The 15,991-nt window shown below is 38.9% G+C and overlaps 1 protein-coding gene across 5 annotated transcripts in view; it reads right to left on the bottom strand.

Moving 5' to 3' along the window:
* Nucleotides 1-15,991, bottom strand: part of LOC126473876 (uncharacterized) — a 320,808-nt gene that overhangs the window by 88,170 nt on the left and 216,647 nt on the right. For all 5 annotated transcript variants that reach the window (XM_050101208.1, XM_050101209.1, XM_050101211.1 and 2 more), the window contains one exon: nucleotides 12,575-12,673. In XM_050101208.1, coding sequence (XP_049957165.1) covers nucleotides 12,575-12,673 — 99 coding nt within the window. The remainder of the gene's footprint in view (nucleotides 1-12,574; nucleotides 12,674-15,991) is intronic.

Raw genomic sequence — 15,991 nt, 5'->3', positions numbered from 1 at the left:
AGAAAGCTTTCACAGGTGCAGTTCTCAGACAATGTACACATTCAAAATGCCCACTTGGTGGACTACCCAGCAGTCACATGAAAACAATTCTATTACAGCACACATCGCGCAGTAGTGTCACTATATGGGACTAGTACCCACTTGATGTCCATTTGTCCTTAATGAAAGTTTAGCAGCTGTTCTGCTGGTACAGAAAGGTGAACACTGGCTTAAGTCAGCTGACGTGTGACAAGCTACCAGTCCCAATTCAATGACTCGCACTGGCACATGGCCTACCCAGTGAATTGCAGAGGCTGACAATTAAAACCTACTTTTTATTGTGAGCAGGCAGTAGTACATAGGATGGGCCCACTGTCACAATATCATTGACTTGGCTGAGAAGTTACCATTTAGAATGATTCAGTTTGACAAGTAGTTCACTTCTATGATGTCTTCCACATGAATCGATTATTTTTCTTATGAGCCAAGTCTATGGAAGAAATGTGATAAATGAAAGCAGTGGTTTAAGTCACTGGATATTTGTGTCCCGATTTATTTTCTGAAAACTTACATTTAATACAAATGGCATGGCTGTGAAGACAGGGAAAGTTTGATGTGGAAAGAATAACTGTCCAAGTGTAAATAATGTTGTTTGATAAGACAGAACAGCACACACAGTAGTATGGAGCAGCCACCTGTAAGAACATGGTCAAAATTAATGAGGGAGACTTGAGGCTCAACAAACAACCCCATGAATTCTACACTGAAAATGATTTCAGACAGCCTAGAAAATTTAGTAATTCATTTTCACTTATAGTGCTCCATGACTCCAGGAAGACAAACAGTATGGGACATCCTCCCACTATCACCAACTCCAGTCCAGTCATAGGCATTTCCTATCCTGTCAAGGCAGGTCTGGCTGTGCAAGCAGTCAACTAAAAATTAAGCTGCAACCACAATACTGCTTTCTATGTGAGCACAGAGCATCCGCTGACAAGCTCTGGCCAAGAGATAGCTGGACCATCCAGTTGCTGAACGTGCTGCCCAGCACAACTTGCTTCACAGCCTGCACCACCTGGATCCTTTCTTCCAACACCAGCTCTTCTGAATTGTGCATGTTGGAACTCTCTTTGCAATATATGTTATCCCCGTCCTCCACCTATCTTTCTCCTTCCCCACTCCCAACCCAGGACTACACAGCCCTGTATTTCACCTCCCCTCTACTTCTCTCCTTTTCACCCCCCCCCCCCCCCCCCCCACACACACACATACCCCCTCCTCCTGGAGACTATCCTGTCTCCACCACATCCAGGCAAATTCCCACAAGGAGCACTACACCTATCTCCACCCTTATCCTGCTATCCCTCCCCCTTCCTGTCCCAGCATCCTCCTTACCCACGACACCTACAGCCCGCTTTCCCATCATGCTGTACGCAGTCAGCCCTCAGCCTTTGTTAGCAAAATTCTTGAAAAGTTCTTGACCAATTTAATTTAAACTTTTGCATGAAACTGTAATGAAGATTTCGATGAGCTTAGGTTAGATATATTTTAACGTAAATAATATATATTTAATGTAGAAAGGGGAAATGTCATTAGCAAAACTCTTGAAAAGTTCTTGATTGATTTAAATCTTTACGTGATACTCTAATGAACATTCAGACAACAAAGGCTACATTTTTTTCTAAATGAAAATGTACAATGTTTCTGTTAAAACCAATCAGAAGGATTAAAACACTGTACTGTGCTGTGAAAATGTGTGGTTTTGACTTCTCTCTTGCAGTCAGTTTCAACTTCTATAGGAGTGTGTGTGAATCATTAGACAACTTGTTTCTTCCTTATATATTATTTTTCCTTACATATATTTTCAAACAAACACTGTGTACATAATAATATGCTGTTTTGCTTTTTCCTCACCTTTGGTTTGACAGAAAACATAAATACAACTTTCCTGTCTTATCAGCTTGTGATTAGAATACTGCAATGAATCTGAATTGTCGAAAACTTAGAAATCCTACCCATTGAAAAATTACAACTATTCAAAATACTGTCACTGAAGCTATTATCCTCGCAGATCTGGCATCTGGAGTGATGTCTCTCATAACCCATATGCCAATGGTTCTAACTGATTTACCCATTCATTATAAGTGACTTCAGTTCCCAATGAAGGTTTCATTTGCAATAACAATAACCAAGGCTAACAATCAGAGAGGGCTAGAGTGGTAAGAAGATGGCAGGAGAAGAGGGGCGATTGGACACAGGAAGGATGGGGAGGAGAATGACAGAGAGGGGAGAAGATATGAAGCACTGCACAGAGAGAGGAGGAGGAGGAGATTGAGGAAAACTTGGTGACAGCCCCGGACTTGGAACAAGTCGCACCCATTCAGCCCCATCCACATCTATCCCTATGCTAACCAGAGCAGTCGAGGGTAAAGTCTTTGGTCCACACCATGTAGTGCAGATTGCATGGTCTTTGATTGTGCCTCTGTTTAATGAGCCAGTTTTACTGTGAGAGCCTTTACTTGTTCCTTGCTCTTTGTAGTGATGTGCGGAGTGAGCATTTGCTTGTTTGCCGTGTTTTACAGTGTGAGCATTTGTTCGTTGCTTTTTGTAGTGTGCTGCAATGCCAAAATTTGCTTGTTCCCCACCTTTTTGTAGTCTATGTGTTTTAACACAATTGCTTGTATTAGCATATTAAAAATGAGTGCATTTAAGTGAGAAAGTTGTGGAAACGAATACAATTACTGCAAGGCTCTGAGACAGCAGTTTTCCAAAGCACACCCACAGCAGCTGAATGAAATCATACCTCATGTTACAAATAATGGACCTTCATGTTCCTACTAGTGCTATATATGCGACAAGTGTTTTACTTGGAAAAGAAGTTTAAAATGTCACCAACAAAACATTCATGGCATAATGCAGCAACGGAAGAGGTTGAAGTGTGGAAGTGTACTTTTGAAGCCGAGTCTAAAAAGTGTTGGATTGCTCATCTCCAATCTGCTCATCAAATATGTGTGAAATCTGAAGATCTGGAGTTCTCTAGTGAAGGTGAATTTTTAAACTGGAAAGAGGAAATGGAATGCTCTACACAATCCAGATTGATTAAAAACTGTGGCATTAAGTTTGTTGACACCTACTCAACCTGTATGTATGTTTGCCATCATTCAGGTCAGTTTACCTCCAAAGGTGAAGAGATAAGACACCTAAAAATGGTAGGTAGTAACAAAATTACCGTGTGGAGTTTGCTGGTCTCCCATCGGGTGCCTCCCCAGGTGGCAGATAGGGGAATGCTCACCAGATATGGGATAAAATACCCGGGGCAGACCAAAACTAGCAACTGCTGCCTTGTAGTATGATATTGGCTTATCAAAGGCTAAAGGAAGAAAACCTTGAGTAAAAATTACCTGGTCCTCTGGGTTGGGGGTTGTGCAGTGGGGCAGCTCCTCACTCACATAAAAACATAAAAATGCTAAAAAAACCTAATAATATGCCTCGGAAAAATTGGAACTTTGGACGACGAACTGGCGATGAGAAACGGAAAATGATGTTTGGATGCTGGAATGTTCAAGGTATTTCCACTAAAATAAATTTACTACCTGCAGAACTTGACATGTTCAACATGGATGTTGTTGTACTCTCTGAAACAAAGAATAAAGGCCAAGGAGAAGAAGAACTGGATAATTATGTACATATCTGGAGTGGGGTGTCAAAAGCAGTAAGAGCCAAAGCAGGAGTCTCCATTATGATAAAGAAACCATGGAAGGAAAGAATCACAAATTGGACATTCATCAATCAACGTATTATAACTGTTGAAATGACATTATTTGCTAGGGAAGTTGTGATTATTGGCGTATATGCACCCACAAACGACACAAAAGATAAGGAGAAAGATACCTTCTGGGCCACTCAGGGAGACTATTGAAAAAATCCCAAGAAGAAAGGAACTGATTATCATGGGATATCTGAATGGAAGGGTAGGATGGTTGGTTGGTTGTTTTGGGAAAGGAGACCAGACAGCGTGGTCATCGGTCTCATCGGATTAGGGAAGGATGGGGAAGGAAGTCGGCCGTGCCCTTTCAGAGGAACCATCCCGGCATTTGCGTGGAGTGATTTAGGGAAATCACGGAAAACGTAAATCAGGATGGCCGGACGCGGGATTGAACCGTCGTCCTCCCAAATGCGAGTCCAGTGTCTAACCACTGCACCACCTCGCTCGGTAAAGGGTAGGAATTAGAGAATCTTGTAGAATAGTAGGAAAACATGGAGAGGACGAATATAATGACAATGGGGAACGATTGATTGCAATTTGTGAACAATTTTATCTAAAAATTACCAACACATTCTTCAAACATAAAGACATTCATAAATATACTTGGCAACAGAATACTAAAGAACTTCGTTCTACAATAGATTATATTATCACTAGGCAAACAAGTAGTTTCAAGGCAGTAGACGTCAGATCTTATAGAGGAGCCCAGTGTCGATCAGACCACAATCTAGTTAAAACGAAGTCTTTCTGGCCATGGAAGAATGCAAGGAATGATACAAGTAACATAAATAAAACAAAGCAGACTGAGAAAGATGAAAATTTACCTTTCAATATTGACAGCCTACAAGACGAAAGTATCAGAACACTCTTTGCGGCCAGGATGGAAAGGAAACAGGTTGCATCATTTGAAGGAAGTACAGAGGAAATATATGACTATATAAAAGCTAATGTGAAAATCATAGCAACAGAGGTGTTGGGTAAAAAAGATAGCAACCACAACCATGCAGCAGCGTGATGGTCAGAGGAACTAGAGGTCCTCGTTAGAGAAAAACAAAATGCGTTCTTTCAGTGGCTGAATGATAAATCAGAAGAAACAAGATTAATATACAAGGAAAAGAAGAATGAAGTGATGAAAAAAATATGGATGGCAAAAAATGAAGCATGGGAAAGAACATGTGCCAAGGTGAATAGCAAATTAGCATTCGGGAGAGCAAAAGAAGCATGGTCAGTATTAAAAGGGCTTCGACAGGACACAAAAAGCAAAACTAATCTCCAACTGATAACACAAAAGGAATGGGAAGAGTATTTCCAAAAATTATTAAATGAGGACAGAGAAGAATATCGAGAAGAAGGAACAGTGGAAGAAAAAGGACATGAAGATGATGAGATCCAGATTTTAGAAAGTGAAGTACTTCAGGCGTTGAGAACAGGAAAGAATGGTAAATCACCCGGACCAGGCAATATCAGTCTGGAGTGTCTGAAATATGGTGGTGACAAAATTGTGAAACTGATAACACTCTGTTATTTAAGAAATTCATCGTACATTCTCGCACATAGTTCATCTTGCGTAACAGGAAATTTACTTTGAAAATAACGCTTTCTGAACAACAAACCACAATATTTTCCCGTGACCTGTTAGAAATAGATTAATTTCAGCAGTTGTCAGAGAGCGCCAGATAAGAGGCGTCACCGCGATTGCGCAGCTACGGTGACGTAGAAAGCCCGTATGTTTGTACGTGTAAAACATTAAAAGATCTTGTCATAAAAGAAACAAGACATTAGAGGATACTCCAAGAGCGTCGGAATTTCGTGAACCATACTAAAACGCATAGCTCGCCTTACAGTGCACATTCCTATGTCCAGATTCCCAATGACGTAGGCTCCTACCAGATATGAAGCTTTTCAGTGTGATTTTTGGGACGTAAATTTTCTTGGAGTACCCATACTGTATTATCTCATGTTTGGTTCTTTATTATGGCATAATGCCATACATGCTAGAATTGAAATCGTGCACCTGAAATGCAGCGAACAGTCGAAACTAGCCAATAGTGTGGAATTAATTGACTGCCTCAGCAGGAAAGCTTAATAAAAGCCAAATTTATTTATCAAACCGACAAAAATAACTTCATTCTTCTTCAAGGCGAATGATGCTTGACTGTCAGAAAGGTGGAAATAAAATAAAATCTGACACTAGCAACATATTTTAGCCTTCTGTAATTATGTGAAGGTATTTTAATTCACTTGATAGCTCCCAGCCACAGAAATCCGTCTTGTTTTCATTTGACACAAGAGCAGTAATCGAAGAGGAAACAGAAAAATAACTAAATGTAAAAACGGGTCACGTGGAGACTACCCCCCCACCCCCCAATCCACTTTAGCTCAGACTGCTCTGCGCATCAGAATGTCAAAAATTTTAAAAATAAAAACGACTTTTCAAAAATAAGTTCATTTTGTAGCGCACATCTTTCTGAAGAGTCTGATACATAAAACATATATCTTCAAGGAAATGTAAGACAGGTTATTTAGTATTAAGTGTGCAGTGCAGTGCCACACATCTTCAAACAACATTGTTATACCGCACGTCACTGTATTTTGCTCTGTGGAACTCAAACGTGTATATTTTGTGATGGATGCCATCAAACTATTTCAGGACAGTGGAAATTAAAATGTCCTGCAGCTCCTCTCCTGCTCCCAGTCGGTCGGTTTGACATCCTGCCCTCGCAATTAATACTGAATAGGATTATTTGTAACCAGGAGAACAAGAACTTTTCAGAAAAACTGGACTCTTTATTGCCTATTAGTTAATAACTTGCTCTTCTATGTGACATAAAATTAAATAGAGGACAACTAAACCCAATAAAGACAAGAGACAGGCAAGAAAGTACATATTTCTTCAATCCTTGGGTCCTAGCGATTTTTCTCTCTAATCTTGCTACAGCTTTACATGACGTGCTTTCCCTTCTGCGAAAGGACTATTACCTTATCAAAGTTCGTCAAACGTTTTGCTACATGAAAAATTGAAATGTCGTCGTCTAATACTGTAAAAGCTGTTAATACAAATAGTATCCAACACTGGTGTGGTTTCTCAATCTGATTACGTCTACTTTGGCACTGTGTGCTGGACAAAACAAAATAGGCCTTTCTAATATTGCACCAATTATGCGAGACTGTTTTGGCAATAATGATCATTTTTATAATACGTCAGAATATATTTCAGGAAGTGCTAATAAGAAATACCTATTTGGCCTACTACAAACAAAATGCCTTACGTTAGGAAATAGTTCACATTTCATTACGCTCCAGTTTCTCAAGCATGAGACCGAAAAGTAGCACAACGAAATTTTTGTATAAATTTGGAATCGTCATATTCTTCCATAATGTGTGCGATGTCCCCTTTTCTTCTCCTTCCTCATTCTAACAAACAGTCTTCTCATGACTAATTCTGTAACTATTCCTACCACTGTCAAAACTCATTCTCCAGTTAACTTCACTAACCTTGCCACAGTCACCAGTTTAGTTATCCAGCAATTATTCTCCGGTTAGCCGTTATTACGTGTTCGTACGATGCATTTTCAACGCTGCTTCCAGAATTGAACTTAAGTGGCTGATAGCCAGGGACTACAACTGGCCCTGTCTAGTGTAGCGATCTGATCAAAAAATTTCTGTCAGAATTTTACTTTCTTGGATACACCGAGAAGATAATACGTAATCTTCCTTACCTGTTAGTCATTTATTTCCACTCTGGTGGTCTGAATCTATGGATTTCGCTAGTAATTATAACAACGCTGAACATTCGCAAACCGAATCAACCACATAAACAAGCAGCAGTTGGCATTCACCAGTTCAGCTTTATTCCACTCAGCTCGTATAGCCCCATCCCGTTTTGTCTGCAGGAAAGTTTATTTCTAAAAGTGACGACGATTCCCCTGGCAGAGAATCACGTACATTATGAACGCATTCAAAAATCAACTTAAAATTCATTCAGTAATCAACTTAGAATGTGTTCAAAACCCAGCAGGGGTGCGTTTCAAAATCGTATGAATAATCGATAGACCGATGTGCGCTGGATGCTAGGTGCTTTGTGAAACAAGGATTTTTTCCTCAAGAATATGAATTTGCCCCCTCACTCCGAAATTGCCGCCCGGTTCAGATACCCTGCTTTGCCCCCACTCCCCACTAGATCCGGGTCTACTGCGCACGCGTGAATCTGGCAGCTTGGGCGCGCCAGTAAAATTTTTCCGCGTACCGTGTGGCTGGTTGCTCCTACTGCTGCTTACACAGCCAACAGCCACATTTCTGTAGCCAGAAGTGGGAGAAGGTACTACTCATACACGACTCAACTGCGCATGTGCATGAGCCCGCTCGTAACTGATTAAATGAGTCTAATGTAAACAGTTATGACGTCATGCTAATCGAAGGCAATTTGTTGTTATGAAGCATTGCATAGTCTTCTGAAAGCCTTTGACACATTTTGCTGTTGGGAGATGCGTGTACAAGCACTGTGTTATTTTATATGGCGCATTTTCTTTGCAATTTAAGTTTTATTTTCGTTTTTTTCTCTCATTCATGTTTTAATGCTGCAGTATTATTCTGCCATAGTGGGATACAGTAACATCCTTTGTTAGAGTAGCGGTTCTTACCAGTCAAAATTACAAAAATTTAACTGAAAACTAAAACAACGAAAAATTCATGGGTTTTTCCCGGTTTTCTCCCGGATGAAAAAGTTTCCGGGCTTTTCCTGGATCTCCCGGTTGTCACGGGTCGTATACACCCTGTTGTATTAATACAACTACACCACAGCTAATACCAATACCAACAAAACTTCACAAAAATATTAGCTAAAACCAAAAAATTCAAACGGCCACTGGAACACTAAACGAAGTTAAAACACTGAATGAAAATTTTAGTGAAATATTTCTCTAGAAACATGAGAAACGTCAGTTGAAAACTAAAGCATGAAATTTACTAAACGACTTCAATGTACAGAAAACTCTAAAAAACACACACAGCAAGCAAACGTTACCAAAGGTTTCTTAAATCATTATTTCATCACAAACGGCATGAAACACCGCTGAAAACTATTAAATTTAATAACTGTATAACAATGCACAAATAAGTTTGTCAGCACTTAGATTTATAACTGCTACAGCTGGGAAATTATCGCCCCTTTCTACACTCCCTGTCATATCAAAAATATTTGAAAAAACTGCTGCCTTACAGATACAAAGCTTCATCACACAGAATGATATCATTTCATATTACCAATTTGGCTTCCAACAAGGCAAAAACACAGTAGATGCGATAAATGAGTTGACTGAAAAGGTACTTCATCACTAGATACAAAAGTTAAGGTCACAGGAATATTCTGTGATCTTACAAAAGCATTTGACTCTGTAAACCATGCCCTGATGCCTCTCAAACTCCACAGGTATGGAATAAGGGATATTGCTTTGAAATGGTTTGAATCATATCTCCTGGAGAGGAAAAAAGGGTAGTAATCATATCAAATGGAGCAGATTACTTCTCAGCATGGATAACTGTGTCACAAGGTGGTCCTCAAGGCTCAGTCTTTGGACCTATTTCATTCCTGTTCTATGTAAACGGCTTGCCTCTCAATACAAATACTCATTTAACTTTGTTTGCAGATGATACTTCTGCTCTAATTGAAAATGAAAACTGTGACAATATATCACAGAGTGTCATGAATGTGTTAAGTAACTTGAAAACATGGTTCAGTCTAAATGACTTGAGGCTTAACATTTCAAAAACCCACATGATGAGTTCTAAAACCAAACAGTAAAAAACTGAAGAACCTGACTCAGTCAGATTCCTAGGAATAAAAATAGACAGTACTTTGAGTTGGAATTTTCATATAGAATATATAACAAATAAATTAAACAGCCTTGCATTTGCAATGGAAATTTTAGTCTGTGCCACTGATATGGCCACCAGGAAAATAGCATACTATAGCTATTTTGAATCTATTATTCAAGATGGCATAATTTTTTTGGAAAACCTCGGAAACATTATGCAAATTTTAAAGTTGCAAAAAAGAATCATTCGCAACATGTGTTCTGCATAGCCGAAGGCATCATGTTGATCATTATTTAAAGACCTAAAAATATTAACTGTCCCCTCTTTATACATCTTTGAGGTGGTTCTTTTCCTATGCAGCAGAGCTGATCTATTAAAAAAAAAACATCATTTTGAACACTCATACAACACAAGGCATAAAGAAAACTTTACGCTCACCTCACAGCACTTAAAACTGCATGCTCAGACTCCTCAGTATATGGCCATGAAAATTCACAACACAATAAAAGGGTGTGACATAATGAGTATGAAGATAAATATTTTAAAAAGCAAGTTACACAATCTTCTAATTGAACGATGCTACTACTCTGTGGAAGATTTCATGAAGGACAAAGTGATACTCTGAGCTGGATCCCTAAAATGGAATAAAAATTTATGATAAGTTATAGTAGATGTAAATACTGTAAGTTTGACAAATTTTAAATATATAAATTCTCCACAAAGTATTATTGTAAGGGTGACAAAAGTTCAAATAAGCTAACTGTAACTTTGACATGTCTCCTGTACATCAGACATATGTTCTAAAATTGTGTATGTTACGAGATGAATAAAACACATTTCACTCCTAGATAATCCTTACAAAGCAGTCTGATTTCGGAATCTCTGTCTAACCATGATATAGTCCACCAAGAATCTTCCGACACTCCAGGTCTTTCCCAAGTATCCCTCCTCCTAATGTGAATTTTTAATGGTGTAATTTCTACAACTAGCGAAATTTTGTAGCAAAACTGAATTTATCTTTCTCTCCTGTAACTGTTTTCTATTACAGCACATCAGTCGCGCATGATTCTGTGCATGTATATAAATCTATCTCCTTCTCTCTCTAGCTGGAGCTGATTTGCTTCTGGTTCTGATGAGAGAAAACACATCATTGAATTTTCACAGTAACTCACTCACACTGCCCAACCTTTCTATTCATCATTATTCACCTGACCAGAAATGCCAATCTTCTTTCAATTTCACTCCTCTGACCCACACTATCACACTATATCTAGACTGAGCCTTTGCATTTTCTTTTGCACATTTTCTAGCTTCCCTGCCACATTTAGACTTCAGACGCTCCACACCCCAGTTCATAGAATATTACTCTTTCGTTGACTCTTCGATCTTTTTCTCACAATCACTCCCCCTTGGCATATCCTAATGGGGAATTAATCCAGAAACTTTTGTCAATGGAGAGACCATGACTGTTTTATTACAGGCCACATGTCTCGTGGATACACAATGACAACCAGCACAATAATAGAAAAAATTACCTTCATTTAAATTGACTTTATAGCATAGAAAGGAGTGAATGATGCAACTACAAAAATCTTTTATCATTACCCAATGATATTAAAAGCGTGACATACAACAAAGTTAAATTTGAAAGTAAGCTGAAAAAGTTCCTTTCTGGAAATTCCTTCATTTACAGGGGAATTATTAAACCATGTGAAATGAAATCATCGAAACTTCTGAACAGTTTACTTTAGGATGTTCAGACTGCATGGTTGGCCACGGAAGATGATGGGATTAGTACGTACTGTATGGTGTGGTTTAGCAATAAAGCCCACTTTCATTCGGATAGGTTCATCAATACGCAAAATTGGCACATTTGGGAGACAGAGAATCTGCATTTCATGATCAAGAAGTCTCTTCACCCTCAACGGGTGATGGCACATTGACTACCGAACAGTACGTGAAGGTTTTGGAAGATAATTTCATCCCCATTTTCCAAAGTGACCCTTATTTCAACAAGATGTGGTTCATGCGAGACGGAGCTCAACCCCATTGAAGCAGGAGAGTGTTTGGTGTACTGGAGAAGCACTTGAGGAACCGCATTCTAGTTCTGGAGTACCCAGAGGCCACTGGCTTCGGCCTCGATTGGCCACCATATTCTCTGTATCCGAAGCAACTTCGTTTTGTGGGGCTATACTGAAGACAAGGTGTATAACAATAGCCCCAAAACCATTGCTGAGCTGAAAACAGCCATTCAGATCATCAACAGCGCTGTTCTGAAACTTCAGCAGGTCATCCAGAATTTCACTATTCGTCTGCACTCCATCATCGTCAACGATATCAATGATATCAAAGATGTAATAACATAAATCCGAATATCGGTAGTGATGTTTGCATGTTGAATAAAGTGTGCACATGCTGTAGTTTGTAACCTTTTTTTTCCTTCTCCCCCATATAGCTCAGTAATTGTCACCCTGTAGAAACTAGTAGCATATTTAGTACAAAAGCTTTACACACACACTTGTTATCAAAATAAATACTGTATCCTTTTATGTGCTTTCATCTGTAAATAGTCAGCATGCAATCAAATTTAAATATCAATTATGTCAGTCTACTGTAAACTACCTCAATTCAATATCATTATGATATATCATCCAAAGTAACTCCTGGAGCATGTAACTGATAACTAATAACATTAATTTCTTTGGCATTTCCCTCACTTACAATGGGTCCAACCTATCACATTTTATTCCAGTTAAATCTGTTTTCTCCCTACAGTCATCTTTAATGTTTCTTCTTCTTCTTCTTCAACACAAGAGCTTCAAATGACAAACATTTTACCTTAATTTCTATTCCTAAATGTCCAACAGTTATCCGATTCAAAAACTGTACATTCTATTTTATTAATTTCAATCATGTCTGTGAAATACACAGGTAAGGGTCTTAACTGTTAATTCAGCCATTTAGTTTTTGTAAAATTAAACAGTAGATGCCAAAATTAGCTTAAAAATTAATTACCTTTAGCAATGTTGGCATAGGTAATCCACATATCTAATACTTTCCGCCAATGCAGTGGCATTCCACAGTTGAACTTAGATCCAATTTCTGCAGGCAAACCTGGAAAAAGGTAACAAAAATATACTACACCTGTATCTAGATTGTAAAAAAATTCTACTTACCTAGTTTCAGCACACCCAATACAAAAAGAAATAAAAGGGGACACAATGCTATGGATGCAGGTTTCCTTCACTTGTAATACAGCTTCCATTTATGCAAATTCCCATTTCATACTTAGATTTATGACTCTAAGTTCAACCTGCTCTGCCGTACGCCCCTTTCTTACATATTTTGGTTTAATTAAAATAACCCAACAGAAAAAAATGCACAACCACTATAACTGAAGACTGAGATAAAATTATGTCGAAATTGTTCATAATAATAATGGTAATATTAAAACAGAGAAAATAAAATATAGCATAGCACTGAGACAGGTGGTATACAGATACAGCACCGGACTTTATTCTGTCAGCAAGGAGTTGACATTACTGTCACACTCTGGAGGTGAGAGTTCTCCTTTGTATCCATAAAACACTCAAGTAAATCTATTCATAGCTGATTTTCTAATGAATTTCCTACTGCAAAATCGCATGCCAGCTGAGAGAGAGGGGGTGGGGATTATTGTGTATACATATGGTGTTATGCACTCAGGAGAAAAAGGGATGGATCACAATCTCCATTCCAAACATGTGTCTATTAGCTCAGACAAGAGATGGGCAAACATGATCATCTTTGGAAAGCATTCATTTTTACTCATTCATCACCATTACTTTATCTAACTGTGTATGCTATACGGATTTCACACAGTTCATTTCTACATGGATTGGAGGCCAGCTCGTGAAAAGGAGAGGGGTTGGGGTAATAAAATTTCTTAGAAGGCATCACATTAGTTGAGTGAAGTGATGAGCTAGTGACCACAACCCAGGTACAGAGAGGTCAGAGCAAGCTGAACAGAAATAGGGATTATGGAACCTGCTTACGACAGGGTGCGGACCACCCCAGCCATCACTTTTGAGGAAAGCTCAATGTCTTAACAAATACAATCTTTTTATTTTATTTATTTCATTGACAGGAAATTACATATATTTCTGTGAGCATTGCTAGCATGAAATAATTGGAAGTAAGCTGTCATCTCTCAAACCAACATTAATAGTTCTCTTTAACAATTTTTGGGTGTATCAAACTGTCACACTAACTGTATGGGAAGTAAAGATTTATTTGGAAAAATCGTGACTTCTGACACAGGAGCTGAGAAACTGAGTATTAAAATTAGAAACTTTGTACCAACAATGGTGGCCACTACATGAATATGCTGGAGTACTTAAAATTATAATAATGCACGGAAAGTTCTCGTTAATAGTAACGAATTATTTAGGAATAAAGGGACGATCCACCGAAAGCCAGAAGTGTCATCGACAAATACACAAACAAAAGGTATAGAGCTTTGTTTGCCAGATTTTGGAATGAAATTCCTTTCTAAAGCTATAGGAGAAACATGCGCACGCACGCACGCACGCGCGCGCCCACACACACACACACACACACACACACACACACACACACACACACACACACACTTACTCACATGCACGTGCCTGTCTCCTTACATTGTGCTCATTTGACTACCAGCTCCACTTAAAATTATTTTTCACACAAATGTATTTGAAAATAAAAGGAAAAAAAGCACTACTTTATGCATTCGTGTGGAAGCTATTCACAGAAAAAGTCATCCAACTGTGGATCTAAGCAGAAGCTACTAGCTCCAAAAGAGTTGAACATGCTGTCATTCTTTACATGACAATCCCTCCTTTTCTAAATATTTTCCCTTCAGGCATGGGCAGCTAATTTATAGTCTCCAATGTTTAACATTTGGATTCCAATATTCACATAATGATCTGGTAGCCATAATACAACTTCTGACATTCTAGATCATGTGAACAGGCATGTCATTAACATTCTGATGCATCACAGAAAGTTTCTTGAAATACATTTCTTTTTTCAGTTGGTTGGGTTTAAGGGATTAAACAGCGCAATCATCAATACCTTGGTCAAGAAGCAGTTCTTCTGGAGATACTGACATCAGCCAGAAATTTGATCGAATTATGAAATATGTAGGGGTGGTAAAATTGAGGCACTGAAGGCAATAAACGTGAGAAACAATTTAATGAGAAGTAACGGTATATGGGTCAGGCCAGTAAATAGTTCAGCAAGTGAACTAGGGGCTCCCAGGATTTATCTGTGGAGAGAGAAATCTGACCTGCTTCTGCCAAAGCAGAAAGGGTGAAGCCACTGAGAGAGTAGAGAATGCTTTCTAGCCAGGAGATATTTAACAGTAAAAGTGAGAAGTAATGGACATCAGTTGTATCAAGAATAAGAAAACAAAGTGAGAGAAATAATCATATCAGCAAGAGGATGAGCCACGCAAATGTATCCAAAGACTCTACATATGATGGGAGCTGTCCCTCCCACAGCTGTCCCATTACCAATCCATTACTGTCAAAAGAGTTACACAGGTGTACAGCATCCTCCATTCATTAAAGTCCTATCCCTAAAAGGGAGAATAGGGTGCACAAAAAAAATAAATTTCCACACCTAAAATAAATCAAAACAGAACAAAAAATGGATGACTGAGGGAGCTGGCAAAAGAGTACAGTCAAGGGTTCTCCAGGCCCAGCAAGCAGCAGAAGACACCCCAACGCCAACCACTTCGACCTCACAGCAGTTTAAACTGTTCTACCTGAGAATAAAATCCAGTTTCATAGAGGAAACAACGTACGACTTCAACAGTCCATGAGCCATTCATCAATATTAGGGGTAAAAATCTGGAAGACCACACTTAACATGGAAAGCCAAAAGGAGTAGGTCTCCCACCAAGACATGAAATAGTGTTTGTTCAGCTCCACAACTACAATGCAGGGGTGGCTCATTATGTAAGGTAAAACTATCAATTAATTTGATACAATCAATGAAGAGGTAATATAAGATAGTGGACTCATTCTGGGAGAAATGGAAGTAGTAGTGGTAGTGTAAAATTTATTAGAGGGGGCAGCAGCCCAGCAGATGATGTTCCATCTCAGAGTAAGGAGAGGTCTTCTTTGCATCCACAAATACACACCCTGGGATCGCCAAAGCAAATGTGGACAATAATCGATTCTCTAGCCTTACATTCGATTAGTTCATTCCCTGGGATACTCTCAAGATTTTGGACACAGAGAAAGGCAACTGGGTATGCACTATGACTAATGCCATCCTCTCAAGAGAAGCGAAAATGACTGTGGATGAGGAGCTGGTGAGGTTATGGCATGGAATTCCATGTGTCATTACACTGCAGATCATGAAATAAATAATTTGGCATCTTGGATTTTTGCCTCATGGGTA

This window comes from Schistocerca serialis, chromosome 4 (genome assembly GCF_023864345.2).
Source record: "Schistocerca serialis cubense isolate TAMUIC-IGC-003099 chromosome 4, iqSchSeri2.2, whole genome shotgun sequence".
Classification (NCBI taxonomy): domain Eukaryota; kingdom Metazoa; phylum Arthropoda; class Insecta; order Orthoptera; family Acrididae; genus Schistocerca; species Schistocerca serialis.
Note: the sequence above shows the minus strand (reverse complement) of the source record. Positions and strands in the feature narration are given on the sequence as shown.